This window comes from Chlorocebus sabaeus, chromosome 2 (genome assembly GCF_047675955.1).
Source record: "Chlorocebus sabaeus isolate Y175 chromosome 2, mChlSab1.0.hap1, whole genome shotgun sequence".
Lineage (NCBI taxonomy): Eukaryota > Metazoa > Chordata > Mammalia > Primates > Cercopithecidae > Chlorocebus > Chlorocebus sabaeus.
In genome coordinates this window covers 859560-887186 of record NC_132905.1, presented here as the reverse complement: position 1 = coordinate 887186, position 27627 = coordinate 859560, and the positions used below count along the sequence as shown (strand labels likewise).

At 63.4% G+C, this 27627-nt stretch overlaps 1 protein-coding gene across 2 annotated transcripts; it reads right to left on the bottom strand.

The window, feature by feature from the left end:
- Positions 1–45: 45 nt before the first annotated feature.
- NKAIN4 (sodium/potassium transporting ATPase interacting 4) lies at positions 46–22794 on the bottom strand. Of its 2 annotated transcripts, XM_073011446.1 has the most exons (7): positions 22721–22794; positions 11568–11705; positions 10455–10535; positions 8960–9157; positions 3515–3575; positions 1903–1987; positions 46–885 (listed from the first exon to the last, which is right to left on the bottom strand). In XM_073011446.1, exons 1-7 carry the CDS (start codon positions 22772–22774, stop codon positions 876–878), a joined length of 627 nt encoding a protein of 208 aa, XP_072867547.1. In that variant the 5' UTR covers positions 22775–22794; the 3' UTR covers positions 46–875. The 2 variants fall into 2 exon arrangements, with proteins under 2 accessions (XP_072867547.1, XP_072867546.1); XM_073011445.1 differs by lacking the exon at positions 46–885 and having other exon boundaries at positions 1904–3575.
- Positions 22795–27627: the final 4833 nt, after the last annotated feature.

Below are 27627 nucleotides of genomic sequence, written 5' to 3'. Positions count from 1 at the left end.
ACACCCCCTTCCGGGCCCCTCGCCTCCTTCCCCTCGCGCTTGTCCTCCAGTATTTTCAGGACTGTTGGAACAGGCAGGCCTCAGGCCCCACCTGAGATTGTAACCGACTGTCCCCCAAACTCGGCAGCTTCTGGAGGGTGGGCGAGGGCTATGTTCCTGTTTATTTACCAACTTGATGATACCTGGGGGAGCCTTTGGGACTGTTTGCCCAAGACCCCTCTTTACAAGGGTACCGCCCCCTTGTCACCACCACGTGCCCTGCGGTATGCCTTGGGGCCTGGCTCTGCCGTTCTTGGTCAAGCCCAGCCCACACCCCAGGAGTCCATCAGCCTCAGCTCCTGGCGGCTCTGGGGGTTCTTCTGGCACAAGTTTGGGGCTGGGCACCCTCCATGTTCAACTGGGGCCCTTGCCGCTTGCCGGGTCTCGGGGCTCACATTCTTGGGGCTCACATTGACTTCCTGGGGGGCTGTGCCGTTCCCGCCTCGCTGTGCCCCAGCAGCGGTGCTTGCAGCCCAAGGGTCCAGCGGCCCCAGCTGGGCACCTGAGAGAGGGGCTCCTCGAGGACACGACGGCCTGGGGGCAGAGCTGTGTCCCCCACGTTGCCGGAGGAGGTGGGCATGTGGGGCTCTGCCTTTTCTTTTGTTTTCTTTTTTTTTTTTTTTAAGAGAAAGGAAATCACAAACTCTCTTGAAGTTGCAGCCGGCTGTGGCTGCCGCCCTGGCTGGTGTCCAGCACTTAGAACCCAGGGCAGGTGCTGCCGGCCACCTGGAGGGTGCTGGGTGGGGGTGCGTCCCAAGGCCTGGGGGCTCCTGTCATTGTCGCTGGTTGGTTGCTGAGGCTGGAGGCCGCAGGAGCAGGATCAGCTGTTCCCTCACTTACGCAGGCCTGTGGGGACAAGGTCAGAGAGCACCTGGGGGAGCAGGGCTGGGGCGGCCACTGGGGGCTGCCACCCCCTCCCCTGGAGAACCTGAAATGGAACAAAGTCCAAGCAGTGATGGCTTCAGGCCTTTGGTAGAAAGGAGGTAGGTGGGGCTGAGGCTCTGGAAAGCCACCACTGCCTCTCCCTGTGCCGGGCAGCTCAGCGTCTTGTGCCTGTTTGCTGACATCTCAGTGGGGTCTGGGCTGTGGGGCTGGGAGTGGAGTGGGGGCTCGCCCAGGGGTGTGCCTGGGTCCCTGGCTCAGGGCCTGCGTGTGACCCCACCCCTGCCCGGGTCTTTATTCCCCCGTTCTCTGACATGGGAGCTGGGCTCCTGCTACCTCGGACAGCCCCTGCCATGACAGCCCTCATTTTTAGGAGAGAAGGGCCAGGGGCTACCCAGGGGCGTGCCATCAGGTGTCTCTGGGGGCCTGGGCAGCCCAGGGGCAGTGCAGCCACCTATTCTGAGCCCCAAACTAGGATTGTGTACAGGGCGAGCTGTGTGGCAAAAGCTATTTCAGAGGAGGACAGCTGGGAGCCCCGGCACCCCACCCCAGGGTCTGGGGTTTGCAGAACTGTGGACACTGCCTTTCAAGAAACAAGTCTGGTTCTGCCAGATAGGAAACCAGGGCCCCAGCTGCCTGCCACAGAGAGACCCCCACGGCAGCCCCATGCCGCCCGCTGGGAAGTGGCTCTTCAGGACACCCTTGCGGCCCCTGACTCAGAGCCGACTCCTGGACCCAACTCCCTCCCACAGGCGCAGTCTCTGCTGGGCTCTGAGTTTCTGGGCTGGGAGTGGGTCCTAGGTCTCTGCAGCCCCAGTACCACCCCAGAGCCTGGCATGAAGCAGATGTTAGAAAAGTGAGGGTGGATGGATGGACGGACGGATGGATGGACGGACAGGCAGACCAAGGAAGGTAGCCTCTTGCTGTGAGCGCCAGATTGGCCAGGCTGGCTGCAGAGCAGGTTCTGCCGGCCATACTTACAAGTATGCCTGCTTGGACAAGAGGCTGGATGGCTTTTCATTGACATGGTAGAGAGGAAATGGATCAAATCCACCAATGAAATCAACTGAAAGAAATCAAGACCCAAATAAAACAAAACCCACACAATGGAAAAGATGGCAGAGCGGAAAACAGGCCCAATCACAGAACGAAGCCCAACGGGGCCCTGGGCCACAGACACGCCCCAAGTCCTGACACGACAGCAGAGGGGACACAGCCAGGGGACGGGGGGCATAGGACAGCCCGGGTCCTCCGGCCTGTGCGGGGACGGCCTGGGGGGACCGCAGAGGTAGGACAGCCCAGGTCCTCCGGCCTGTGCGGGGATGGCCTGGGGGAACGGCGGAGGTAGGACAGCCCGGGTCCTCCGGCCTGTGTGGGGACGGCCTGGGGGGACCGCAGAGGTAGGACAGCCCAGGTCCTCCGGCCTGTGCGGGGATGGCCTGGGGGAACGGCGGAGGTAGGACAGCCCGGGTCCTCCGGCCTGTGTGGGGACGGCCTGGGGGGACCGCAGAGGTAGGACAGCCCAGGTCCTCCAGCCTGTGCGGGGGCTGCACCGTGTTCTGCCCTCTCCTACCACCCTCTGTCATGTTCAGTCACGGTGGCTCCCTTGACACTGTCTGCATAGCCAGCAGGCGCCGGGGGCTTGCTGGGCAAAGTCGATGCATTCTGAACTCCAGGTTCAAATGGGGTTCCCATCGTAAAATGTTTGAATGGAACCAGAGAGCGGAAGCTGTTTGCCCCCTCCCAGGAAGCCGGCTGAGCTCTGAGTGATGGTTTAGGATCAGTGGCACAGTGGCTGAGGGATGCTGGGTGCTGGGGACGGAGGCTCTGAGGGCGTCCCCTGCCTCTGGAATCAGTCCTGGTCTGAGGGCAGGGTGCCCTTTGACGTGTGGACTGCTGACCCCATGGCCCCTGGGGTCCTGGGGACAGATGGCTTTGAACTGGATTCTGACCCCAGGGATAGTTCTGTCCATAGGAACCGTGGGCCCCCCAGGCACACCCAGACTCTGCTTGGCATCTGCCCTTCCCCACCCGGCTCTATCCTTCTCCACAGGGTCTTCCTGTGAGACCACATCAGGATGAGGGGCCCAGCGAGGGCACCTGAGTGTGGACCACTCATGTTGCAAATCACAGGAAAGCTGATGGGGGCTGGCGAGCAGAGGGAAAATGAAAACCCTGCCTAGATGGGTCCAGGCTGCCACCGAGGGCCAGATGTGAGCGTCCCGGCCAGCGGGGCCCGGTTCTGAGCTGCCTGGAGGCTGCAGCGGCCCAGGACTCGGCAGGTCTGAGCTCAGACCTTCTACCTGTGGCCACTGCGGGGATCATAAGGACAGGCCCAGCCCGAAGCACAGGAGCTCTTGGACCTGGGGGACAGCGGAACCCTGGGGCCCCCAGGCCAGGACCTCTGCTCATCTCTTCCCTGTGTGTAGTGAGTCCTCTTCTGCTCAGGCCTATAGTCGTGAGCAAGGCCCTGCTGGGTGTGGGGTCCCTCCCAAGAGGGGAGGTCTCTCGCCTTGCCCAGACAGGACAGACTCAGAGTTGCCACCTCTGTAGCAGTCTCCCACCCCGCTGCCTGCAGAGGCCCCATACTCACAGCTGTCCTCTTCCTCCGTAAACACGCTGACCACGTAGCAGCCACAGACAAAACCCAGAAGCTGAAAGACACCACAGGCGGAGGGGTGAGTGTGGCCAGGCGAGCCCGCGGGGTGTCACTGCGGCGATGCGGGCAGAAGCACCCGAGCACCCCTGACCACCAAGGTCCTGCCTCTCCTAGACCTCAGGTTCCTCCTCTGTGACATGGAGTGGGAGAGCTGACCCGTGGGCATCCTCAGCTCTCAAGTTCCAGCCGCACCCCTGCCTTCCGCCCCACCCCACTCAACTGGGTGGGTGGCAGGTGGGTGAGGATAATGGATATTGGGTGGGGAAGATGACCAGGTCAGCCTGAGTGGCTACAGGGAGTGGGGTGAGGCTGCAGAAGCCCAGGTGGGATGAACCCCAGGCCAGCCCAGTCCCAGCCCAGAGTCCCCTCGGGCCCCTTGCCTTTGGCCCCAGCCCACCCCAGCCAACAGCCACCAGGAGTTCCTCCTCCTCTGTGGAGCGAGCCGTCTGGGATTCTGGTTTTGAGCTCGGCAAAGTGCAGGAGAGACAGGCTGAGGACTCGGGGTCCAGCAGGCAACTCCCGGCAGAGCTGGGGGCTGGCTGCTGCCTGTGGGGCAGGGGTCAAGCAGCGAGAGGAGAGGGAGTGGGAGTCCAGGGCAGAGGACAGGCCACTGCAAAGCCCCACACACCTCGCAGACACCTGCATCCAGGGCCACTGAGCGAAAAAGGGCTCTGGCAAAGGGGGGCAGCGTTGCCACAGCCAGAAACACCAACAGCATGAGCGAGAGGGCCCGGCCAGGGTCACTCCAGGCCACAGACACTGAGGGAGGGGTTGCGGGCAGTCGGCCGCAGTGGGTTTGTGACTGGAGGTGCCCCGGAACGAAGCAGGACACCTTCCTGGCTGCACCTCAGGCCGACCACTGAGCAGCCGCGTGACCTCGAAAATTCACTTCACCTTCTGGTCTTGGTTTCTTCCTCCATAGACCTGGCCCAACAGCCCCCCTACGAAGCCCAGGAGAGGAGACAGGACATGCAGGTCAGGCCCCAGGGCTGGACATGCTTGGGCTCCATCCCCCCGACCCCCACCCCATCTGGTACAGGCGAGCTGGCAGCTGCTTTCCTGTAAATCCAGCTCCTTTCTAGGGGTCAGTCAGGGGCCAGGAGACCTCTCTTACCATGAGGCAGGCAGACCTGTCTCCTTGATATTGAGACAAACTCAAGAAGTTGTCCCAAATGGCCATTTCTGGTTCCATGCCATGGCCAGGGTGGGAGCAGGGGTGAGGGTGGGCAACCTCCATGGCTCTTCCCCCCTTACTCCAAAGGAGCCCAAGACGCCCCCACCACGGAGCTGGCCGTGGTGCTGAACAGGCAGCCGAGCTTGGGGAGCCTTTGGAAGACGCCCCTTCCAGCCAGTGGCCCCCCGCCGGGGACCTGCAGGCCGCCTCTGTCCCACACCCCCGTGCTCCCCGCCCTTCACACCACCGCCTCCTGCCCATCCTCCTGGCTCCAGCCCCAGGTCTACCTCAAAGCTCACCACTCTCCCTGCTGCATGGAGGCCTGGGATCTGCAGACCTGCCCTGCGCCTCACACCCAGAGCCTGGCCTTGTCGGATGACTCTATTGCTACCATCAGCACAGCTGGGCAGGGGTCAGCCAAGCCACCAGCCTCTCCCAGACCCTCCAAAGCAAAGAGCAGGGGGGTTGCGCTCCTAGTGAGGACTAGCTGGCTGGTATTTAGATCCACATCCTATTAAAGAAATTCCCATCCCTGGGAGTCAGGATAAAAGCCAACAGCAGGCCCCATCTCCCCAACCACGTGTAGCGCTCACTCCTCCAGCCTCGGCTTCCACAGCACGCCACCCCCCTCCGAGAGAATCTTCATTTATTCCCCTCTAGCTTCCTTTTTGTTGCCTTCTCACAAAGCCTAATCTCAGGAGCTTTGATGTGCACACTTGGGACATTGGCTCTTTCTCCTCCAGTCGCATGCACCTGGGTTCCACACATTTTGGGGGCAACTGGGGCCCCCCTGTGCCTCGCTGAGTGGCTGTGGTGGGAGAAACAGGCCCTGACTAGCGCTGGCAGGGTGTGTCTGTAGCCCCTTGCTACGGGGCAGCACCTCCCTGACCTGAGTTCCTGCAGGACCAGAGCAGAGCCCAGGAAGGAGCCCAGGGAGCTCACGAGGCCACCCATACTGTCACGTGTTCTCAGGCCATGGGCTCCTTCGATTTGGAATTCAGCTTCCACCGCCAGCTGCCGGCCACAGATCCTCGCTCCTAGAGGCCCCGTGTCCACCTGGTGTGCTGCATTGACGCCAGCGTGTGCACCAGGGAAAGTCAGGGAGCCTTGAGATCAGTCACAAGCTCCACCGGCGACGGCACCAATCGTGCTGCAGTCACATCGGCCCTGCCCCAGGAGCTCCTGAGGTGAAACGCTGACCAAGCATCCTCCACGCACCCGTCTCAGCTTTTGCCTCCTTCTTCTGAGCACTTCGAGGAAGGCACTGGCACCATCTGCGTTTTATAGAAGCGGGAGCTGAGGCTCAGGGAGGTTGCTAGGCTCACGGAGGTGGCACAGCGGGGAAGGGGCCGCGTGGTCAGACCAGGAGCAGCACCGTAGCCCCTGTTCTCCACCAAACCGAACAGGGCCGGAGAGGACAGCAGAGTCCCGTTCCCACACAAGCAACAGCTGCTCCTCAGCTCCTCCCGGGGCGCAGAATCCGTGTCCAGGGCCACGGGATCCCTGTCCGGGCTGCAGAGTCCCTGTCCGGGCCGCGGGATCGCTGTCTGGGCTGCGGGATCCCTGTCCGGGCCGCGGGATCCCTGTCCGGGCCGCGGGATCGCTGTCTGGGCTGCAGAGTCCCTGTCCGGGCCGCGGGATCGCTGTCCGGGCCGCGGGATCCCTGTCCGGGCCGCGGGATCCCTGTCCGGGCTGCGGGATCCCTGTCCGGGCTGCAGAGTCCCTGTCCGGGCCGCGGGATCGCTGTCTGGGCTGCGAGATCCCTGTCCGGGCCGCGGGATCCCTGTCCGGGCCGCGGGATCGCTGTCTGGGCTGCAGAGTCCCTGTCCGGGCCGCGGGATCGCTGTCTGGGCCGCGGGATCCCTGTCCGGGCCGCGGGATCCCTGTCCAGGCTGCAGAGTCCCTGTCCGGGCCGCGGGATCCCTGTCCGGGCTGCAGAGTCCCTGTCCGGGCCGCGGGATCCCTGTCCGGGCTGCAGAGTCCCTGTCCGGGCCGCGGGATCCCTGTCTGGGCTGCAGAGTCCCTGTCTGGGCTGCAGAGTCCCTGTCCGGGCCGCGGGATCCCTGTCCGGGCTGCAGAGTCCCTGTCCGGGCTGCAGAGTCCCTGTCCGGGCTGCAGAGTCCCTGTCTGGGCCGCGGGATCCCTGTCCGGGCTGCAGAGTCCCTGTCCGGGCTGCAGAGTCCCTGTCTGGGCCGCGGGATCCCTGTCCGGGCTGCAGAGTCCCTGTCCGGGCTGCAGAGTCCCTGTCTGGGCCGCGGGATCCCTGTCCGGGCCGCGGGATCGCTGTCTGGGCTGCGAGATCCCTGTCCGGGCCGCGGGATCCCTGTCCGGGCCGCGGGATCGCTGTCTGGGCTGCAGAGTCCCTGTCCGGGCCGCGGGATCCCTGTCCGGGCTGCAGAGTCCCTGTCCGGGCCGCGGGATCCCTGTCCGGGCTGCAGAGTCCCTGTCCGGGCCGCGGGATCCCTGTCCGGGCTGCAGAGTCCCTGTCCGGGCCGCGGGATCCCTGTCCGGGCTGCAGAGTCCCTGTCCGGGCCGCGGGATCCCTGTCCGGGCTGCAGAGTCCCTGTCCGGGCCGCGGGATCCCTGTCCGGGCTGCAGAGTCCCTGTCCGGGCCGCGGGATCGCTGTCCGGGCTGCAGAGTCCCTGTCCGGGCCGCGGGATCGCTGTCCGGGCTGCAGAGTCCCTGTCCGGGCCGCGGGATCCCTGTCCGGGCTGCAGAGTCCCTGTCCGGGCCACGGGATCCCTGTCCGGGCTGCAGAGTCCCTGTCCGGGCCGCGGGATCCCTGTCCGGGCTGCAGAGTCCCTGTCCGGGCTGCAGAGTCCCTGTCCGGGCCGCGGGATCCCTGTCCGGGCCGCGGGATCCCTGTCTGGGCTGCAGAGTCCCTGTCCGGGCCGCGGGATCCCTGTCCGGGCTGCAGAGTCCCTGTCCGGGCCGCGGGATCCCTGTCCGGGCCGCGGGATCCCTGTCCGGGCCGCGGGATCCCTGTCCGGGCTGCAGAGTCCCTGTCCGGGCCGCGGGATCCCTGTCCGGGCTGCAGAGTCCCTGTCCGGGCTGCAGAGTCCCTGTCCGGGCCGCGGGATCCCTGTCCGGGCTGCAGAGTCCCTGTCCGGGCCGCGGGATCCCTGTCCGGGCTGCAGAGTCCCTGTCCGGGCCGCGGGATCCCTGTCCGGGCTGCAGAGTCCCTGTCCGGGCCGCGGGATCCCTGTCCGGGCTGCAGAGTCCCTGTCCGGGCCGCGGGATCCCTGTCCGGGCTGCAGAGTCCCTGTCCGGGCCGCGGGATCCCTGTCCGGGCTGCAGAGTCCCTGTCCGGGCCGCGGGATCCCTGTCCGGGCTGCAGAGTCCCTGTCCGGGCCGCGGGATCCCTGTCCGGGCTGCAGAGTCCCTGTCCGGGCCGCGGGATCCCTGTCCGGGCTGCAGAGTCCCTGTCCGGGCCGCGGGATCGCTGTCCGGGCTGCAGAGTCCCTGTCCGGGCCGCGGGATCCCTGTCCGGGCTGCAGAGTCCCTGTCCGGGCCGCGGGATCGCTGTCCGGGCTGCGGGATCCCTGTCCGGGCCGCGGGATCGCTGTCCGGGCTGCAGAGTCCCTGTCCGGGCTGCAGAGTCCCTGTCCGGGCTGCAGAGTCCCTGTCCGGGCCGCGGGATCCCTGTCCGGGCTGCAGAGTCCCTGTCTGGGCCGCGGGATCCCTGTCTGGTCAGATCTGTGTCACGTGGCGCCAGCTTTGCCAAGTGCACACTCCAGGTTCCAGACAAGGCTGAGGGGCTTCTTGCCGGCCCAGCCTCAGGCTCTGTCCACTTCCCGTGACTGGCACGGGCTTGGGGCAGCCGAGGGAACAGGCTGGACACGCATGGATGGGTTTGTCAGGAAGATGCTTGCCGCTCCTTCTTGGGGCCGTCAAAGCCAGAGGCGGGGTGTCTCGGCCTGATCCGAGTCCTTCCCACTCCCCACAGCAAACACCACACTCAACTTGACAAAGGGCTTGGGTCGGCCCCACCTGGGGGAGGTGGTTTGCAGAGGAGGCAAAGGTGCCAGCCACGTGGGAGCCCACCCGTGATACCTTAACCTCTCTAGAAGGGTGGGGATGAGGAAGGCAGAGACAGGCCTGAGGCCTGGTCAGCTGGCCCCGCCCCAGGGAGATGAGCCCCCGACTCCATGTCCCCTCCCTCATCAACCCATCCCCACCCCGGGCCCCCTTACCCCACGCTCACCGCAATCAGGATCTGCAGGCCGCTGTGTAGGGCCTCCACAGAGCTGGGCTCCAGGGCACAGATGGCACCTGACACCAGGGCCTGGCCATGGGGGGCCCCGAGGCCAGCTGCCAGCACCTCCTCGTGCAGACAGCCCGGCCAGTGCTCATGCCACCAGGAGCGATGCTCGGAGAGGCTGAAGGTCAGTAGCTCGCTGTCCTGGGGGTGAGGAGCAGGAGCAGGGCTGGTTAGTGCCAGGAGGTGGCTGGCCTCACCCACTGCAGCCTGCGGGGATGCCACCACAGAGAGGCAAGGGGAGGTCCTCTCCTCCCGCCTCCCCTGTCCTCCCACCGCACCCTGTCCCCAGGGCTCCAGCAGTGGTGGGGAAAGGAATACCAAGGCCCTCCCAGCCGCTCCTGTGCCTGCCCTCGACCCACACACCTCCTCCTCCAGGAAGGCCTCCCTGCCCAGACCCCAGAACTCGCTCTCAGGGGCACTGGGTCCCTTCCTTGTGTCTCTGGCCAAAGCTGCCATGTGACGTGTGTCTGCCTCAGGACAGTCTCCCCGGCTGCAGCCCCAGGTGTGGATCCAGGAAGCGGGGGCCTGTCTGCCCGGCTGGGCACCTGCCTTAGTGCCCACCTGTGCCACACCGGCCAAAGCAGAGAGCCCCCGGGGGAGACAAAACTCCACCCCTCACTCTTCTTGGCCGGGCGCGGTGGCTCAAGCCTGTAATCCCAGCACTTTGGGAGGCCGAGACGGGCGGATCACGAGGTTAGAAGATCGAGACGACCATCCTGGCTAACACGGTGAAACCCCGTCTCTACTAAAAAAAATACAAAAAAACTAGCCGGGCGAGGTGGCAGGCGCCTGTAGTCCCAGCTACTTGGAAGGCTGAGGCAGGAGAATGGTGTAAACCTGGGAGGCGGAGCTTGTAGTGAGCTGAGATCTGGCCACTGCACTCCAGCCTGGGCGACAGAGCGAGACTCCGTCTCAAAAAAAAAAAAAAAAACTCCACCCCACCCCGGCTTTAGAACTAACCTCTGAACTGCAGGCAAAGTGCCTGAAACAGCCTCAGTCAGGGTCGGCTCAGCGATGACCCTCCACCTCGTTTCCCCTGGTTCCCTGCATTGCAGGAGGCACGAGGCTTTACCAGCCTGGAGGGTTGGTCGGGCTGGGACAAAGGACCCCACATGGCCCCAGGAGGGTGGTGTCCATTCACCTGGACATCTCTGCCAGGGTTTGCCCTGCTCTGAGGCTCCTCTTCTCCAGCTGGAGCGCTCTCACCTGCCACCACCCGCGGACGCCTTTAATTCCCCCATCAAATCACTGGTCTCTCCCCAAACCTTTACTGAGTCACCAACTACAGACCAGGGCTGTTCTGGGTGCTGGGGACAGAGCCATGCACAGACAGCCCCTGCCTCAGACAATGGATGAAGAGAAGACAGAGGGGGTGTTACACGGGGCCCGGCCAGGACCCCAGGGAAGGACCTCGCACTGCCTTCCGGTCTGTACTCACCTGTGAGAGGCCCCCAACTTCCAGGTAGAAGCAGATGATGAAGATGTTCCAGGTGACCCAGATGGCTGTCCACACCGCGTACTAGGGAGAGGGGAGGCAGGGCGGCAGCTGAACGCAGCTCCTGAGCACACCTGCTTGCACCCAGCCCCCGGGGGAAGGTCCCGTGATCGCACAGGAGGGGCGGCCTCTGCTCCTGAGTCTGGTGGCCCCGGATGCACAGCGTGGAGAAAGGGGTCCCCCGTGCCCACCCTGCGACAGGTCTCAGAGCTTTCCCACGTGGGCGCCCCAGGAATGAGGCGGTGGGACAGCCAGCTCGAGGGAGCCCCGGTGCAGGTTGGCGTACGGACAGAGCATCTCCAGCTGAGCTGCCACGGCCTGTCCTCACCTCGCCAGGCAGACATTGCACACGGACAGCACAGGCCTCCCCTGCAGAGCACCCCCAAAGCCACCCCCAAGAGAGTGCCCCAAGGAGCTGCCAGCTGCCTTTGTAAATAAAGCTGTGTGGACATAGCCATGCCCATTTGTGCACACACAGCCCAGCTGCTTTTGCGCTGGAACTGCACCGGCCACAGCGCCTGAGGTATTTACCATCTGCCCTCTACAGGAAAAGTCGCCGCAAACCACTGGTCTGGACCGATTACTTGGTTCTGCACTGAATGAAAACGCTGACTGAGCAGAGATATTTTTCTGAACATTCTTCCAGCTTCTCCAGAGGATGCAGCAAGGACAGTATGGCCAGGGGTCTGCTGGGGTCCACGTCCCACCCTGGGCTTGAGGCAGTGATTTTGTTCCTGTTTTCCCATCTGTAAAGCAGGGATCATGGCAGCACCCATATCCCTGGCTACTGAGGGGATGAATTTGTGAAGGCCTTCAGTGCCTGGGGCTCCCCAGTACATGCAGCTGCTCCTACAAGCAGCCCTGGAAAAGCCCCTCCGTCCGAACCAGAATTCTAGATGTGCAGGCAGCAAAGAGGTCTGAACCCAGGGGTCTGGGTTGGCATTTGTGGGGTGTTCAATGGTGTCCAGGAAAATAGGGCAGGATGGTGCCACGGGAGCCACCATCCTGGTCACCCCAACCCACCTGCCCGTAAAGGGGTCTGGGCCCAGAACTCACCACCACCACATAGCGCGGCCGGTACTGGATGGTACCAAAGAGTCCCAGGATGATGACAACGATGTGGGCGAAGTTGGCCAGGATGGGCACCCACTGGTAGCCCAGGAAGTCAAACACCTGCCTCTCCAGGGCGGTGACCTAGGGGCAGGGCAGTCGCCATGAAGGGTGGACCTGAGGGAGGCCCCAGGCCCGCCAGCCAGTGCCCGGGCCAAGGTGACCGGCACTCAGCCAGGACTTCCTCCCCAGACCTGCCCACCACACCTTTGTTTGACAAGGGATGCCGGGGCCCTAACTCCTGCTCCATGACCTGTCCAGAGCAGGCACTGGGCATCTACTGTGTGCTTGGCTCTTCCAAGAAAAATCCCCAAATCAGCCTGACAGGCCCCTGTGTGTCCCCACCCGTCCCCATGCGTCCCCACGTGTCCCCCGCCCGCCCCCCCCATGTCCCTGCCCCCCGCGTGTCCCCGTCCGCCCCCGTGTGTCCCCGCCCGCTCCTGTGTGTCCCAGCCCGTCCCATGTGTCCCCGCGCGTCCCCATGTGTCCCCGCCCACCCCTGTGTGTCCCCGCACATCCCCGCCCATCCCCACGCATCCCCGGGCAAGCGTTCCTCCCTTGAGTAGGCCCCATCCCCTCCGTCCCCGGTTTCCTCATCTGGAGAACAGGAACACCGGGGGACTGTTCTAAATCACGAATCGTAGGGCCAGGTGACAGACACACAGACGGCCCAGAAAACACCACTCGTGGGGGTCGGATGGCCGGGAGGGACTGACGCGGATCCACAGGGGTACCGGACGCCGAGGCCCCAGCCTGCCACCTGCATCTCGGCCTTGGGGACAGCGCTGGCGAGGCCGCTCTCTGGCAGGCAGGCGGTCTCCCCTCTACTTCAGGACATTACAGGACTCTGTGGAACTGGCCCTCCCCACAGGGCCAAGAGGGAACCGACGACAGGGGAGGGAAAAGCGCCTGAGGAATATAAAGTGGGTATTTTATATTTAGGAAACCAAGAAAACCTGAGCAAAGCCATGACCAGGGTGCTAACTGCAGGGAATGGCGCACTCGGCCCCGGCTCGTCACCAGCTCCTTCCCACGTGCTGGTGAAGCACACCCCAGAGAACAGAAGATGCTACAGAACTCACCCCACCCCCACCCCAGCCACCCCATCCCCACCCCAGCTGCTCCATCCCCCACCCCATCCCCCCCATCCCAACCCCAGCTGCTCCATCCCCCACCCCATCCCCACCCTACCCGCCCCATCCCCACCCCCCCCATCCCCACCCCACCCGCCCCATCCCCACCCCATCCCCCCATCCCCACCCCAGCTGCTCCATCCCCCACCCCATCCCCACCCTACCCGCCCCCGTCCCCACTCCACCCGCCCCATCCCCACCCCACACCCCCATCCCCACCCCACCCCCCATCCCCACCCCCCAACCCCCACCCACCCCCCATCCCCCACCCCACCCCCCCATCCCCACCCCACCCGCCCCAGCCCCCACCCCAGCCTCCCTATCCCTCACCCCATCCCCCATCCCAGTCACCCCATCCCCCACCCCACCCCCATCCCAGCCACCCAGCGGCCAGAGCTGCCGCCATGCTCAGGACAGCCACGGTGCATCCAGGGAGGACCGGAAGGGACTGGCGTGTGCTGGAAAGGCAGTGACAAGCGACAGCAGCGCAGCTGGGGTGAGTGCCATGGCTGCACTCTGGATTTCACTGCAGGCACTGGAGGGGCTGAGATGCCATGAGTGGCCTCCGGGCCTCTGGCCTTGGGGGTGGGATGGGAGGGGCACCCAGAGAGGTTGAGCCCTGAGACAGGGGAGAGTTCTAGAGGGCCTGGGCACCTCCTCACGGTGGGGGAAGTGGAGGCTGGATGGGCTGAACCAAGAACAGGGCCAAGCCGGGAGGGCACCGGGGATGCCGGGGGGTGGGCGGCCCAGGCTCTAGGGGCAGCTTCCATCCCTGCCTGGTACAGCTCCTCAAACCGTGCCTGGGGCACAGCGGGCAGGGTGGGCTGTTGTGGACCTGCCCCATGGTCATGCCGCAGGGAAAAGGAGGCCTAGCCTGACTCCATTTCGTCCCAACCCCTGACCCACAGCGGTATACTTCAGGTTATCTGCTTTTGCCATTTCTGCACGTAGGCCAAGCTCACGACGGGAGGAATTCAGCTTGGTTTACCTTTCACGCAAGGACGACCATAGCCCCTTCCCGAAACCACCCTGGAGAACAGGAGCTAGGCAGGGTGTGCACACAGGCAACAAGGCTGTGGATCTGAGCCCCGTGACCTGGCCCGGGATGTGGGGGGCTACAAGACTTCACCCACCCACTGGTCCTGCCTCACGGTGAGTCCAATTGTGCCCACGGCAGCTTTCACCCGGCCCTGGCCCTCCAGCTGTAGTGTGGCTCCAGTGAGAAAGCTGGGCAGGTACGGAGCCCAGCACAGAGCAGGTGCTCAATAAACGCCAGGAGCGGGGTACTGTGAGGACACCAACTGGTCCATGGGTTGCAGGGAGCAAGATCTGCCAAGTGATGGTCTGGGGAGCCAGACGGGAAGCTGAGGGGTTGGGGAGCCAGGCGGGAGGCTGAGGGGTTGGGGAGCCAGGCGGGAAGCTGAGGGGTTGGGGAGCCAGGCGGGAAGCTGGGGGGTTGGGGAGCCAGGTAGGAAGCTGAGGGGTTGGGGAGCCAGGCGGGAAGCTGAGGGGTTGGGGAGCCAGGCAGGAAGCTGAGGGGTTGGGGAGCCAGGCGGGAAGCTGGGGGGTTGGGGAGCCAGGTAGGAAGCTGAGGGGTTGGGGAGCCAGGCGGGAAGCTGAGGGGTTGGGGAGCCAGGCGGGAAGCTGAGGGGTTGGGGAGCCAGGCGGGAAGCTGGGGGGTTGGGGAGCCAGGTAGGAAGCTGAGGGGTTGGGGAGCCAGGCGGGAGGCTGGGGGGTTGGGGAGCCAGGCGGGAGGCTGGGGGGTTGGGGAGCCAGGCAGGAGATTGGGGAGCGGGGCGGGAGGTTGACCACTAGCAAGGAGCCTGGGAGCCTCCCTCGGGCAGCAGAGGCTGGTGGCCTTGGAGGGAGGAGGCGGGAGCATGGCCCCCAGGACACTGAGGCAAGAGAGAGGGTCCAGCTAGCCTGGCCTCCCTGTGGAGCCGCCTCATTCTTCAGCAAGTCATCTCCAGCGAGAGTGGAGGCCGCGGAGGTCTGTCATGGCAGGTGGTTCCTTGGAAAACCCTTTTCCAACACAAATTGCTCAAAGCCACACCCTCATCTGTGGGGTGGCCGCTGGTGAGAAGCCACACAAGGAAGCTGAGCTCACTCAGGGGACAGGGCACTCCGCTCTCCTAACCCTGACCCCCAGTTGCTGCCCTCCCAGCAGCCACCTCTTTGTGAGCCCTCGGGCCACGGGAGCCAGTGCACCCCATGGATACCCACAGAGACCACTTCTTCCCCACAGCTGTGGCCTGGTCCCCCACCAGGCTTGGAGCTCAGGACAGTGAGGCCCCGGGGCTTAGAGACCCACACTTCACCCCCTCCCTCTCTCGTGTCATGGATGCCAGATGTGAAGCCTGAAGACCAACAGCCCCCTAAAATGACAGGATGGCAAGAGCCAGCCCCCCGAAAATACAGGAAGGCAGTGGCCAGCCCCCTAAAACTATAGGAACTATAGGAAGCCCCCCATGACAGGAAGGCAAGGCCTGGCCCCCCAGAATTACTGGAAGGGACGAGCCAGTCCCCCCAAATTATAAGGCGGCAGGGGCCACCCCAAATGACAGGAAGGCAGAAGCTGGCCCCCCAAAACCACAGGAAGGCAGGGGCCAGCCCCGAAGCCTCCTTCCCCCCAGCGGCGGAGAAAGGGTGAGAAGGTGGGAGCACCGGTCAGCAGGCTTCAGGCAGATCCCGACGGGCCTACCGGGGTCCCAGGTACAAAGGACACAGAGGCTCACGGACAGGGAGAGGACGGGCCCTGGACAGCGAGGCGGCTCCCGGAAGGTGTCAGAGCAGGGGGCGTGCACACCGCACTGGGGCCGCTCACCCAACGCCGGCACCTGCCGAACGCCCCGCGTGGGGTGGTGCTGGCCACATCGGAGGCCACTTTGCAGGGCCTTCACCACATCACTCAGCAGGACGGGCGGTGACGGAGGCTTTGGCAGAGAACGGCGGGATCTGAGCTACGTTTTAGAGACGGTCCCAGGCCCGTTCTGCTCTCCCCCAGCAGCCCAGACCAGACCCCCATTCCAGCTCACAGGCTCCCCACAGACAGCAGCGCACAGCAAACCTGTCCCTGCCAGTCCCGGAGGGACAAGCAGACGCTTTTAGGACCTCCTTGGCTCTAGCGCCCCCTGCTGATAAGACTCGGAATCTTCCTGATTTCACAGCAGCAAACAAGGCCCCACATCCCCAGGGTCAAGCCAAGGCCCCCAGCCGACCAGGGTCTCCGGCTTCCCCAGGCTGCCCCTTCCTGAACCGGGCGGAAACCACCCTCCTGAGCTGCCATGGCTCTCTGCACCCTGGGAAGCTAGCTCGGGCCACCCGTCCAGCAACCCACCAGCCCCTGGAGAGGCTGGGCCCTGGCCTGGACAGGGGCGGAGCCCTCCCATCACCCTGAGGATCTGCACCTGCCTCCCCAGGCGACTGCTGATCCCCAAAAAGGGGGTGTTCGCTGTCAGGACTGGTCAGGGACTCCCTGGGGCCAACGACCTGACACAGGCCAGCTGGGGGTCCTTCCCTGACCCCACTCTTCCACTACCAGATGTCAGCCAGGAGGCAGGGTGCAGGGGACTTGTCTGTCCTCCCCGTCCATCCAACTGAGCTCCTCCCAGGCAGGGACCAAGCTCCATTGCGCTCAGTGGGGACAGTCAGAGACGGAATCACTGACTCAGGCTTCGGGGGACGGGAGGGGCCGCAGACGAGGGCAGAGCGGGCCCCAAGGCAGGACACAGGTTGTCCAGGAGGCAGCCCGAGGCAGCTTCAGGTGCCCGGAACCCACGAGTGCTGGGCTTCACTCACTCCGCACCTCGGGCTCCTCGTCTGTGAAATGCTGGCGCCTCCATAGCTGGATGTAGGTCCAGCCTCATAACCGTGCTCGGCAGAATGAAGTGCCAGCTGCTGCCGGCTGCCGTGGCTGTATCAGCACACGTGCAGAGTCCCCGTGTGCAGCCTCAGAGCTGGTCTCACCCGCACCCACGTGACCCTCCGAGGAGGCCCCAGTGCCCGTCCACAGGCCCTCCACGCACTCCGAGTCCTGGGAATCTGCCCCTGTGTCCTCCACGGGAAGGGGATGCTGTCCACAGATGCGCCCACAGCGGCGTGATCTGCCAGGGGGCGGGGAAGACTGGAAACGTCCAATTTTGACAAGCCGGGTGCTGTCACGTGAGGACAGTGACTCCAGGCAACCAGAGGGCCTGCCTGGGACGCAGACGGGTCAGACGACATGTGGTGGGGACAGGCAGAGCGGGGGCAGAAAGGCAGAGGCCACGTCTGCACAGATGGCCTCAGAGCTTCCCTGCCAGCCCCTCCCAGTCCTGCGGTCGCGCAGATGCCTCGCAGCCCTCGAAGGGAAGTTGTTCTTTCTGTGATCTCCGGACTTCCCCACAACCAGAGCCCCCTCAAGCTAGGACCCCTGCCTGGGTCAGCTCTGGGCTTGGAACGCAGGGTCACTGAACCCTGGAGTTTGATGAGGGGCGCTCAGTGGTGCCGGGACTGCTGGCCTCACAGCCTGAGGGGACAGACTGAGCAAGCTGCTGCCCAAACTCACCAGCTGGGCAGATCCAGCTCCCTGCGTCGTCCTCCTGCCACACCAGGAGGATGGGGTGTGGGGCATCACCCTGAGACCCCAGGCTGGCCCCTCCTGAAAGCAGCCCAGGTCCCACTCCCATGGAGCTTCCAGACCGGCTTCTTGGTTGCGGGGGTTCTCCAGGGTCAAGGCTTGGCACCTGGACAAAGCCCCTGGCCTCCCAGGTGTGGCCTCTTCCCCACCCCGCCTCCATCCTCCGTCCACGGACATCGAGCTCTTCAGGCTGTGCTGGTCAAAGGTGGGGCCCACGGCCTCCCTGCTCACCCATGTTCTCCTGTCTGTCCTGGGCCATCTTAGGCACGGCCAACCTCACCCAGCTCCATCCCCCAGCCCTTGCTGCCAGCAAAGGCTCCTGATGAAGAGGACGGGCAGGCACAGCGCATGGAGGCTATAACGGACTCGCAGAATCACTGAAGCCCACAAGACAGTCTCCTCCAGTGAGACCCCACCCCGCCCTGCTGTCCAGCACCCACACGGCGCCTTGTCTCCTGAGGGAGACCACCACACCTGCTGCGACCCCAGGGAGGGGCAGCCCCGTGGGAAATGACAGCTCCAACAGCCCTGCTTGGGGGTGGACCCAACACCAGGCCTCACATGGCCTCAGATGGCCTGACCACCGCCACCTTGGAGAGACCCTCTCCTCGGCCCTGTTCTCCTGTCCGGGAACCCGGGGTGCTGGGGGCGCCTGGGTCAGAACCAGACCCACAACTCTCCTCCCTGAGCTTCCGGGCAAGGCCGGTCAAGAAGGACAGAGAAGTTGCCCAGGGCACCCATGGGGGTGGGGGGCCCAGGGTCCTTTCCCTGCGTGGCGTCCCCAGGGCTCTGTGAAGGGGGCGTCACAGACAGTTTCACACTGGAGTCATGGCTTAGACACCAACAGGTCTTTTTTTTTTTTTTTTTTTTTTTTTTTTTTTTTTTTTTTTTTTTTTGAGACGGAGTCTCGCTCGGTCACCCAGGCTGGAGTGCAGTGGCCGGATCTCAGCTCACTGCAAGCTCCTCCTCCCGGGTTTACGCCATTCTCCTGCCTCAGCCTCCGGAGTAGCTGGGACTACAGGCGCCCGCCACCTCGCCCGGCTAGTTTTTTGTACTTTTTAGTAGAGACGGGGTTTCACCGTGTTAGCCAGGATGGTCTCGATCTCCTGACCTCGTGATCCGCCCGTCTCGGCCTCCCAAAGTGCTGGGATTACAGGCTTGAGCCACCGCGCCCGGCCACCAACAGGTCTTAACAGTCACCTATCAACGAAGACAGTAAACAGAGCGCGTCAGGCAAACCGAACAGGCCTGAAACGGCACGGAAAACACCACTGGCCACGAAGGGCCTCAAGACTCACCTCCACCTCCTGGGAATAAAAGGCCCAGCAAGCGCCTGCTGCACCCGATACCTTCTGCAGGAGAACCCGCCGGGCAAAGACCTGGGGCAGGGCTCGTGTCTCGAGGCCTCGCTAAGCGGGTGAATTGCCAAAGGCACCCCAGCCACCCGGGCGCCCCCCAGCAGAGGACAGAGACAGCAGCAGAGGCCTAGGGAGCCTCCATCCAGCCGGCTCTCCGCCGCGGACGCCTGTTCCCCTGCAGGATGGGGCACCCGCAGCCCCGTCACCCCTCTCTCCCCACATCCCCTTGAGATACAGCCGGAGCCCTTCACTCGGGTCATGCGGCCCCGTCCTTCTGACCTCTGACCTCCACCCCTGCTGCCCCTGCGCCACCCACATCACAGGCGGCATCTTCTCAACTCCTGGGACAGCCAAGCTCCCACCTCACTCAGGACTCAGGGTCTGTGCCCGTGCCATGCCCACCCACCACCAGCACCTCAACCCCATCCCACTCCCCACAGCACCACAGCCTCTGTCCACGCCTGCCCATGTCCGCCCAAGTCTGCCCGGCGCAATCACGCGGTGACCTATGTGCTGCTTTGCTCACGTCAATCATCGGTGGGGGCTGATGGAGGGCAGGGTCTGCCTGTCTCTGCAGATGCCGCCAGCCTGGGCACTGCCTGGCATGGAGGGCATGCTTTCCCTAAGGGCAGGGCCCAGCTGTCCGTGTTGTGGTGGGGCCCCAGAGCCCGGGGAGGCCGGCTCATAGGAGATTCTCAATTGCGTACATATTGGGAAAAGATCCTGGTACTGAAGGGCAGAGGCCACAGAGAGCCCCAACCCTGGGCAGTGTCCTGGGTGTGGGGGCTCAGCCTGAGCTCTCAGTGGCCCCCATGGACAGTCTCTACAGAGAGGCCGTGTGTGAAGCCTTGGCCATGGAGGGCTCAGAGACTGGATGGTCCCACACTCATGGGCAGAGGAGGCTCTGGCCAGGTCCAGGTGGGTGCAATTTCACCAGGCTCCAGTGACTTGGGTGTTGCCGTGGGGAGGGGCACCAGGTGGAGGGACAGGCTCCAGCAAAGATCTGGAGGCAGGTGGTGGGGGGCGGAGGAAGAGAGGGGGAGCGTGAAGGGCCTGCACTGTAACGGGTGCCACACAGGACAGGACACGTGTGCACACTCACACGCCTTGCAGGCAGAGCTGGCTGACAGTATCTACTCTAGACACAGAGTTAAGATTAAACTCGGCCGGGCGCGGTGGCTCACGCCTGTAATCCCAGCACTTTGGGAGGCCAAGGCGGGTGGATCACGAGGTCAGGAGATCGAGACCATCCTGGCTAACACGGTGAAACCCCATCTCTATCGAAAATACAAAAAATTAGCCGGGTGTGGTGGTGGGCGCCTGTAGTCCCAGCTACTTGGGAGGCTGAGGCAGGAGAATGGCGTGAACCTGGGAGGCGGAGCTTGCAGTGAGCCAAGATCTCGTCACTGCACTCCAGCCTGGGTGACAGAGCGAGACTCCGTCTCAAAAAAAAAAAGATTAAACTCTTAGTCCCAGGCCTCCCCATCCTGCCCAGAGGACGCTAACCTACAAGGAGGGATGTCTGCCCTGCCGGAGCCCCAGGGGGAAGGTATGTGAACCCCCCAAGGGGGGCAGTTCTTGCCCTGACCCACTTCGCCTACACAGGGCACAGTCCTGTGAGGTCTGGGCTGGCAGCTGGGATGAGCTGCACATATCAGCTAAGGGGTCTCAGCCTGAGGAGCAGCCTCAGGTCAGGCTCCAGAATGGAGACCCTGCAGCACAGAGCGGCAGGGGGCGTCTTCTTCATCTCGAAGCCAAGGCTCCCAGAGGCTCAGGGCTCCATGACATGTGGCCACATGCGTGAGCAGTGAGTCTCATGCCACCATGGAAGTGGGTGACCCTGGTGGCCCTGCCAGTACCCCACCCCGAACCCCTTCCTGAGCCTTTGGCTCCTGGGGTCTCCTCAATGCAGCAGGGCAGAGCCTGGGAATCAGACACAGCACAGCCCTGCTCAGAGCTGGCAAAGTTCACACTGTTCTTTGGGGAGAAAGGCTCCCAGAAGAGATACCTGGGCCCTTTGACCTGAAGCTTGGTAACACAAAATTCTCAAACTTGTCAAAAAAAAAGAGGGGGGCTACCCAACCCACCCCCATCCTCCCAGGTCCCCCACCCACATGCAGTGACTAGAGCCATGGTCAAGGACTCTTCTTGCCCAAGGCAGAGGAGGCACAGTGGGCTGCCAGATTGCCAACCTGGCCGGGATAAAAGGCCTTTGACAGCTCCCTGCTGCGATTCAGCAGTGACCCTAGAGGCTGGCCTGAGGGGACACGACTCTGCCCAGTCCCTGGAGAGTCCCCAGGTCTGCTGGGGAAGCCCTGTGGCCCTCAAGACAGGATGACTCTTTCCCTCTTGGCTGCAACCAAATTTCCAAGGGCCTGCATGTGCGCCCTGCATCTGTCTACTGTCCACTGCAGAGATGAAACAGGAACACGACTCCACCTGCTCCTCTCCGCCCCGAGGTCACATCCCACCAGCACAGTCGTGCCTCACTCTGCACCTGAGACTGAAGCACCCATTTCTCCTGCCCAAACCCCAGCACCATCAACCCCAGCACATTCTCACACCACCTTCAACAGATGGAAACCAAGCTCACCAGTGTCCCCCAAAGCAGCCTCGCTTTCTGACGCCCAGACACCACCAGCTGCCACTGGCCAGACTCCAAACTGGGGTACCAGCCAGGCTAGTGCCTGTCCTTCATGTGGTCAACCGACGGGCATTCGAGTCTTCGAGTGGACCACCCTTGCCCTCCCCATTCCTGCTTCCAGCCCCTCCCCACCCAGTCTCCTAAGGGACTCCTGCCACTGAGGAGTAACTGAAAGATACCAACTTTCAAGGCCTGGGAAGGTCCTTGGTCCCCCGAGCCTGTTGCAGGGCCTCAGATTATCTCCGCAGCCCTAGCGAGCCTCCCAGGAAAGCTCCGGAAGCTCCTTCCTTCCTGGAGGAAGCACACGATGCCTCCTCGATGCCTCCTCGGCAGTCCCCAGGTCCGCCCGCAAGCCTGTGCCCCTAAGCCGAGGATGGGACACCCAAGCTGCACAGCCACAGACTCCGAGGGTTTTGCGGCTCAGAACTCGGAAACAGCCCCTTCTGGCCCTACTAGCTTCAGGAGGAGGAGGTGGGGGCCGCGCAGTCCAGCTGCGCTGCGCAGCTCACAAAGCATCGTTTCCTTTTTAAGACGGGAGACCCAGGGCTCATTAGCATCGAAGCAAAGCAGCCTCCCGAGCCCGGACTGGCGAGGCCTTTGTTCAGCCCCTCCCCCGAGGGCAGCGGGCTCCGGGAAAGGATTCGCCTCCTAGGCGTCCCAGGGAGCTTCGGACTCGGGGCAGAATGGAAACTTGGCCAAGGGAGCCCGGGCCGATCCCGACACAGAAGACGCCCGCGCTGCGCCCCGGGCACGGGCTCCAGCCCCTTCTCGCCCCCGCATCGCTCCACGCCGGACGGAATGGGGGGCAGCGGGGGCGGGCAGGGTCGGCTTGCTCGCGGGTGGGCAGGACGCTCTCACCCCCGCCCCCCACACTCGCAAACTCGCAGGCACAGCCTCCGTCATCGCCCCACCCGGCTCTCAGAATCCGAACTTGGCCACTCACTCGGCGCCCGGGGCCGGCTGCGGGACACGCTCGTACAGATAGAGACACGCGCACCCGGGGGCGCACACGCCTCTCCCGGCGATGGGGTCCAGGCAGCCCCGCCCGAAGGCTTCCGTCCCGCCCGCCCAGCCAGTCGCTCCCCGGCACCTGTCCCCGCCGCTCCGGACCCGCGGCCGCCCCCCGCGCGCGCCCACCGGGGACAGGACCGGGCGCCGCGGTTCCCCACGCCCCGCAGGCGACACCACCTTCGGCCGCAGCAGCCTGGGGTCCGAGGCGTCCGCGTCGGAGCTGGCGCGGGACCCAGCGAACGGGCCCAGGAGCGGAGGGACTCGCCGGGACCCCGCAGCCGCCGTGGGTCGGGCACCCGGAGCTCCAGGAGGCCCGCAGAGGGGTCGCCACTCACCAGCTGAAAAGTGCAGAGGACGATGAGCGCGCAGCGGCCGGAGCAGGAGCCCATGGTGCCCGCCTATGCAGGAGGCCTCCGGGTGCCCCGCGCTCGGCCCCCGCCCCAGCCCCGCCTGCTCCCCCCGCGCTGCAGCCTCGGCCCCGCCCCCTCCGCGTCCTGGCCCCCGGCCCCCCCGCCCCTCAGCCCCCGGCCCAGCCAGCCCCCGAAACAGCTGCGCAGCCTCTCCCCACAACCCCCGCCTGCGGCCCCTGGGGACTTCGCGCCGGCCGGAGAAGGGGACCCTTCTTAAAGGGGCGATGGCGCGGCTTCTCGGGTAGCGAGGGGCGGCGCCGAGGCCCCAAAACAGACCCGCAGCTGAGGGGAGCCCGCCCCGGACGCGGTAGGGATGACCGGCGTCCGCCTCCTCCTCCAGGATGACCTTCCCGGCACCTGCTCCCACCCTGGGCCCGGCATGAGCTCCCCATCAACCTTCCCCGTGGGGGTCCGAGCGACCCTCATCCCCGAGGCGTTTTCTCTGAGAGTCTCAGAGATTCCTTGACTTGGAGAAGTCCTGGACCCGGGTCCAGAGCTCAGAGGTCCCCTCTACGGGCGAGCCGGCCCAGGACTCAGGAGGAGGGAGTGAGCCGGGTTCGCCCACTGCCCACCGCGAGCTCCTCTGCTGGAAGGCTGAGATCTGAAGGCCAGGTCTGCTCTAACTGCTGGACCGGCCGCCTGCCTGCGCCGGAGGGGCTTGGGGAGCCGCGGGTTGGAACAGCCTGAGGCCCTGTGCATGGTGGAGGCAGGTCCCAGCTGTCCAGGGCAGGTCCTGGGGTCTGGATGGGGCTGAGCCTGGTAAAGCCTGTGCTTCCAGAAGAAGCTTGTGCTGGAGGCAGGGGATGGTCCCAGCTAGGCCAGAGAGGAGCAGGAACTGGACCCAGTGAGCTGGAGCCTGTGGGGGCAGAACAGCAGGAGATCACCGTAGGTGGCCAGGCCAGGGCTGCCACTTGGTCTTTACTCAGTGGCAGGGCAGGCTCCCTGACTGCCACCCACCGTCTGAGGAGCCTGAGATGGGTTTCCCATGGCAACCTGAATTCCTGCCCCACTCGCGATTTTACGAATTACTGAGGATTCTTGCCTTCCTAACTTTGGTTGTATGTCCCGCAGTCCCAGGGATCAGGAGGGGTTAACAGAAGACCAAGGGTCAGGTTTTCTGCACTGGGGGGAGCCGCTGCACATCTGTAATCCAGGTTCATGGGGGGTGGGTAGCTTCCAAGCCCCAAAGGTCAGAGAGCAAAGGCGTGGCCAGCTGTGTGGGGGGCAAAGGTCAGAGAGCAAAGGTGTGGCCGGCTGTGGAGGGAGGGTGGGGCAAAGGTCAGAGAGCAAAGGTGTGGCCGGCTGTGGAGGGAGGGGGGGCAAAGGTCAGAGAGCAAAGGTGTGGCCGGCTGTGGAGGTGAGGGGCAAAGGTCAGAGAGCAAAGGTATGGCTGGCTGTGGAGGTGGGGGGCAAAGGTCAGAGAGCAAAGGTGTAGCCAGCTGTGAAGAGTGGGGGAGCCAAGGGTCAAAGAGCAAAGGTGTGGCCGGCTGTGGAGGAAGGGGGCAAAGGTCAGAGAGCAAAGGTGTGGCCGGCTGTGGAGGGAGAGGGAGCCAAAGGTTGTTTGCAGTGTTGGGGACATAAGAATATTCAGGAATGAGATGGTGGTGATGGTTGCACCGCTGTGTGAATATACTGTAGACCACTGGGCACTACAATCTAACGGGGTGAATATTATTGGTGTGGGGATTGTATGCCAATTTTTAAAAGATGTGAAAAAATTAATGTTTATTTGTACAATATATAAGACATTGATTTTTAAATACAGCGGTACCATCCCCACCCCCCATATCCCTGGTTCCTCCAGGCACTTGGAGCCATCAGTGGAAGGAAGGACGTGGACTCCCAGAAGATGATTTGCAAAGGTTCCACGTAAGCAGAGGGGCCCCGTAAGCAGAGGCCCAGTACCACGTAAGCAGAGGAAGGCCCGGAGCCAGCTGCTGAGGTCCTGAGGGAGAGGGAGGGGCACCTGCTCAGCCTTGCCTGTGTGTGTGGATCCTTCTCTCTCAGTCTCTCTCAGGGGAAGCTGCCTGGACATGCATGCGCTTTGCGGTTCTGTCCTTCCAGGCTGCCTGTTCTTCCTCTTGAAAGCAAAAGCCTTCACTTGCCGAGGATGCGACGATGCCCCAGTGCCCCTTGCAGAAGCCAGTATCAGAGCCAGGAGCCGTCACGGGCATCACCTGCTCCAAAGTTACGAGTTCTGGTGAAGGGGTTGGGACAGCCCCTCTGAGAGTTCAGCAGAGCAGGTCTGCACAGGACCCACGCCGTGCACAGCCCACACTCCACATGCCTTGGTGCACACTGATCGTGGCAGCCAGCCACGGGGACCCCAGGCACAGCGTCGCCCGCATGGACGTTAGAGCAGCCTCCAGAGGCTGGTTCCGTTTCCACACCTGGTTCACGGGTGACACAGTTGTAACTTGGCCCAGGTCGGTTGTTGGGGCCTGGCCAGCTGTGAGCGGTGAGGTTTTCTCAGACACTTCATCCACCCTCGCTCTTGTTAGAATTCCTTCTACCTAAGAGCGACAGCTTTGAAAGTGGAATGGCACCACGTCTCCATCCTTACACAGAATCCCACATGGGAAGACCCTAGTCGGAGGCCCCCACCCTTGCCCAGAGCTGGACTTCGGGGCAGCAGGAAACTGCAGTGAGCGTGAGTCACACCTGAGGACAGGTGGGCTGTCTTCAGGCTCTCAACAGGTGTGTTGCCTAAGGGACTGGGGAATGGGGGCCAGAATGCCACGGCCTGCCCACCTTGGGGACTATGGGCAGAGCTGGAGCAGCCAGGCAGGAAAATATCCTCCAGTTTCCAGAGAGTAAAAGCTGATGGTCCTACCGAGGCATGAAGGACAGTGATGGACAGTGATGGAAGGTGATGGACAGCGGAGGACAGTGATAGCAACAGAGAGTGAAGGACAGTGATGGACAGTGACGGGCAGTGATGGAAAGCAAAGGACAATAATGGACAGCGGAAGACAGTGGAGGACAATGATGGACAGCAAAGGACAGTGGAGGACAATGATGGACAGCAAAGGACAGTGGAGGACAATGATGGACAGCAAAGGACAGTGGAGGACAATGATGGACAGCAAAGGACAGTGGAGGATAGTGGAGGACAGTGATGGACAGTGGAGGACAGTGATGGACAGTGGAGGACAGTGATGGACAGTGATGGACACTGGAGGACAGTGATGGACAGTGGAGGACAGTGATGGACAGAGGAGGACAGTGGAGGACAGTGATGGACAGAGGAGGACAGTGGAGGACAGTGATGGACAGTGGAGGACAGTGACGGACAGTGGAGGACAGTGGAGGACAGTGATGGACAGTGGAGGACAGTGGAGGACAGTGGAGGACAGTGATGGACAGTGATGGACAGTGGAGGACAGTGATTGCCTCTAGCAACTAGAATCTGGAAAGATTCCTGGCTAAGATGCACATGGGAGGGGCCAAAGCAGGAGGGCCCTGTGGGTCCAGCTGTCACAGCCCCAGGATCTGAGCTGTCAGTTCTGCAATCTGAGGAGCTGGCCCTGTCTCAGCACATTCTTAACTGCGACTCCTTAGCCGCCGTGGCCACACATAATTCAGCACAGCTGCGAGTTTCTTGGAGCTCAGGACAGAGCAGCTCAGAATTGTCTAGCAACATTTGTACTTCTGGGCGATGCACACACCCTGACATTCCTCCAATTTCCTTCTGTCCTGGGCCCCAGTTCTTCCCGGACGCCGTGCACAGGCAGCAGCGGGGTGGGGTCAGACAGGGCTGGAACCAGCCAGGTGTAGTGTCCCACCATGCAGTGGGTCAGAAGCCAGGACCAAGGCAGCACCATTGTGGGCAGCCCCGGTCAACCCCACACGCTTCTCTCCAGGACCAAGGCGGCATCATCATGGGGAACCCTGGGCCCACCCCACGTCCTTCTCTACAGACACAGGACAAAGCCGTTTCAGAAGGACCTGGGGGTGGAAGGTGATCAACAGGAGACAAAAATGGGCAGAGAAAAACACAGGCATCCACAGGACACGCCATGGCCAGGGTGTTTGCTTGGCCGCACCACCATTAAGACGATGAAAATTGAACAGCAATGGTAACGCATGTGCTCAGAGCCTGGCGGAGACAGCCCCCTTGGTAATGGAAGCCTGGGAGGGGATGCAAGAAACAGGCACAGTCCCATCAGCACATCTGGCACAGGGGTTTGGAGGACAATTCGGTGGAATCTCCCAGAACTTACCTGGCACTTCCACCTCTAGAGGTCTATGCTGTGGAAATACTTGCACAAACAGAGAGAGGTCACGATACAAATATGTCCAGTGCAACTTGTGACAGGAGGACTCTGTCTTCCAATGAGAGGCCAGTTAGAGAAGGTAACAGACGCCAGTGGTTAAGAGGAATGAGGCTCTGCTATAGGAGGAGACACAAGAAAGCCATCAAGCGAGGGGTGAGTGGCAGGGAAGCCCACGCCGTGTGCCTGTTTATGCAGAAAACAAAATCTGGGCAGGTCCACCCCAAACTGCTGGCCGGGCTCCCTCTGGAGGTCCTGCCCAGGACCAAAGGGGCTTTCAAGCCTCTGAGGGCCCCCCCATGGTGACCTGGGGTTGTAGGCTCCCTCCTTCCTGGAAGCCCCTCCTGCGAGTCAGCTCCCCTGCCTCACTTCTTCCCACCTGTCACCGCTCAAGCTGGTTGTGATCATGGTGGCAATGCAGGACCCAGCAGTTGAGCCACAGGAATTTCCCTGGAGCTACCTCTGTGTGAGCCCTGGCCGGACACACCAAGAGACAGGGAGGGCGTGAGGAGAAGAGCCAGCCCTCCAGCCACTCCCAGACAACGGGGCAGGGCAGGG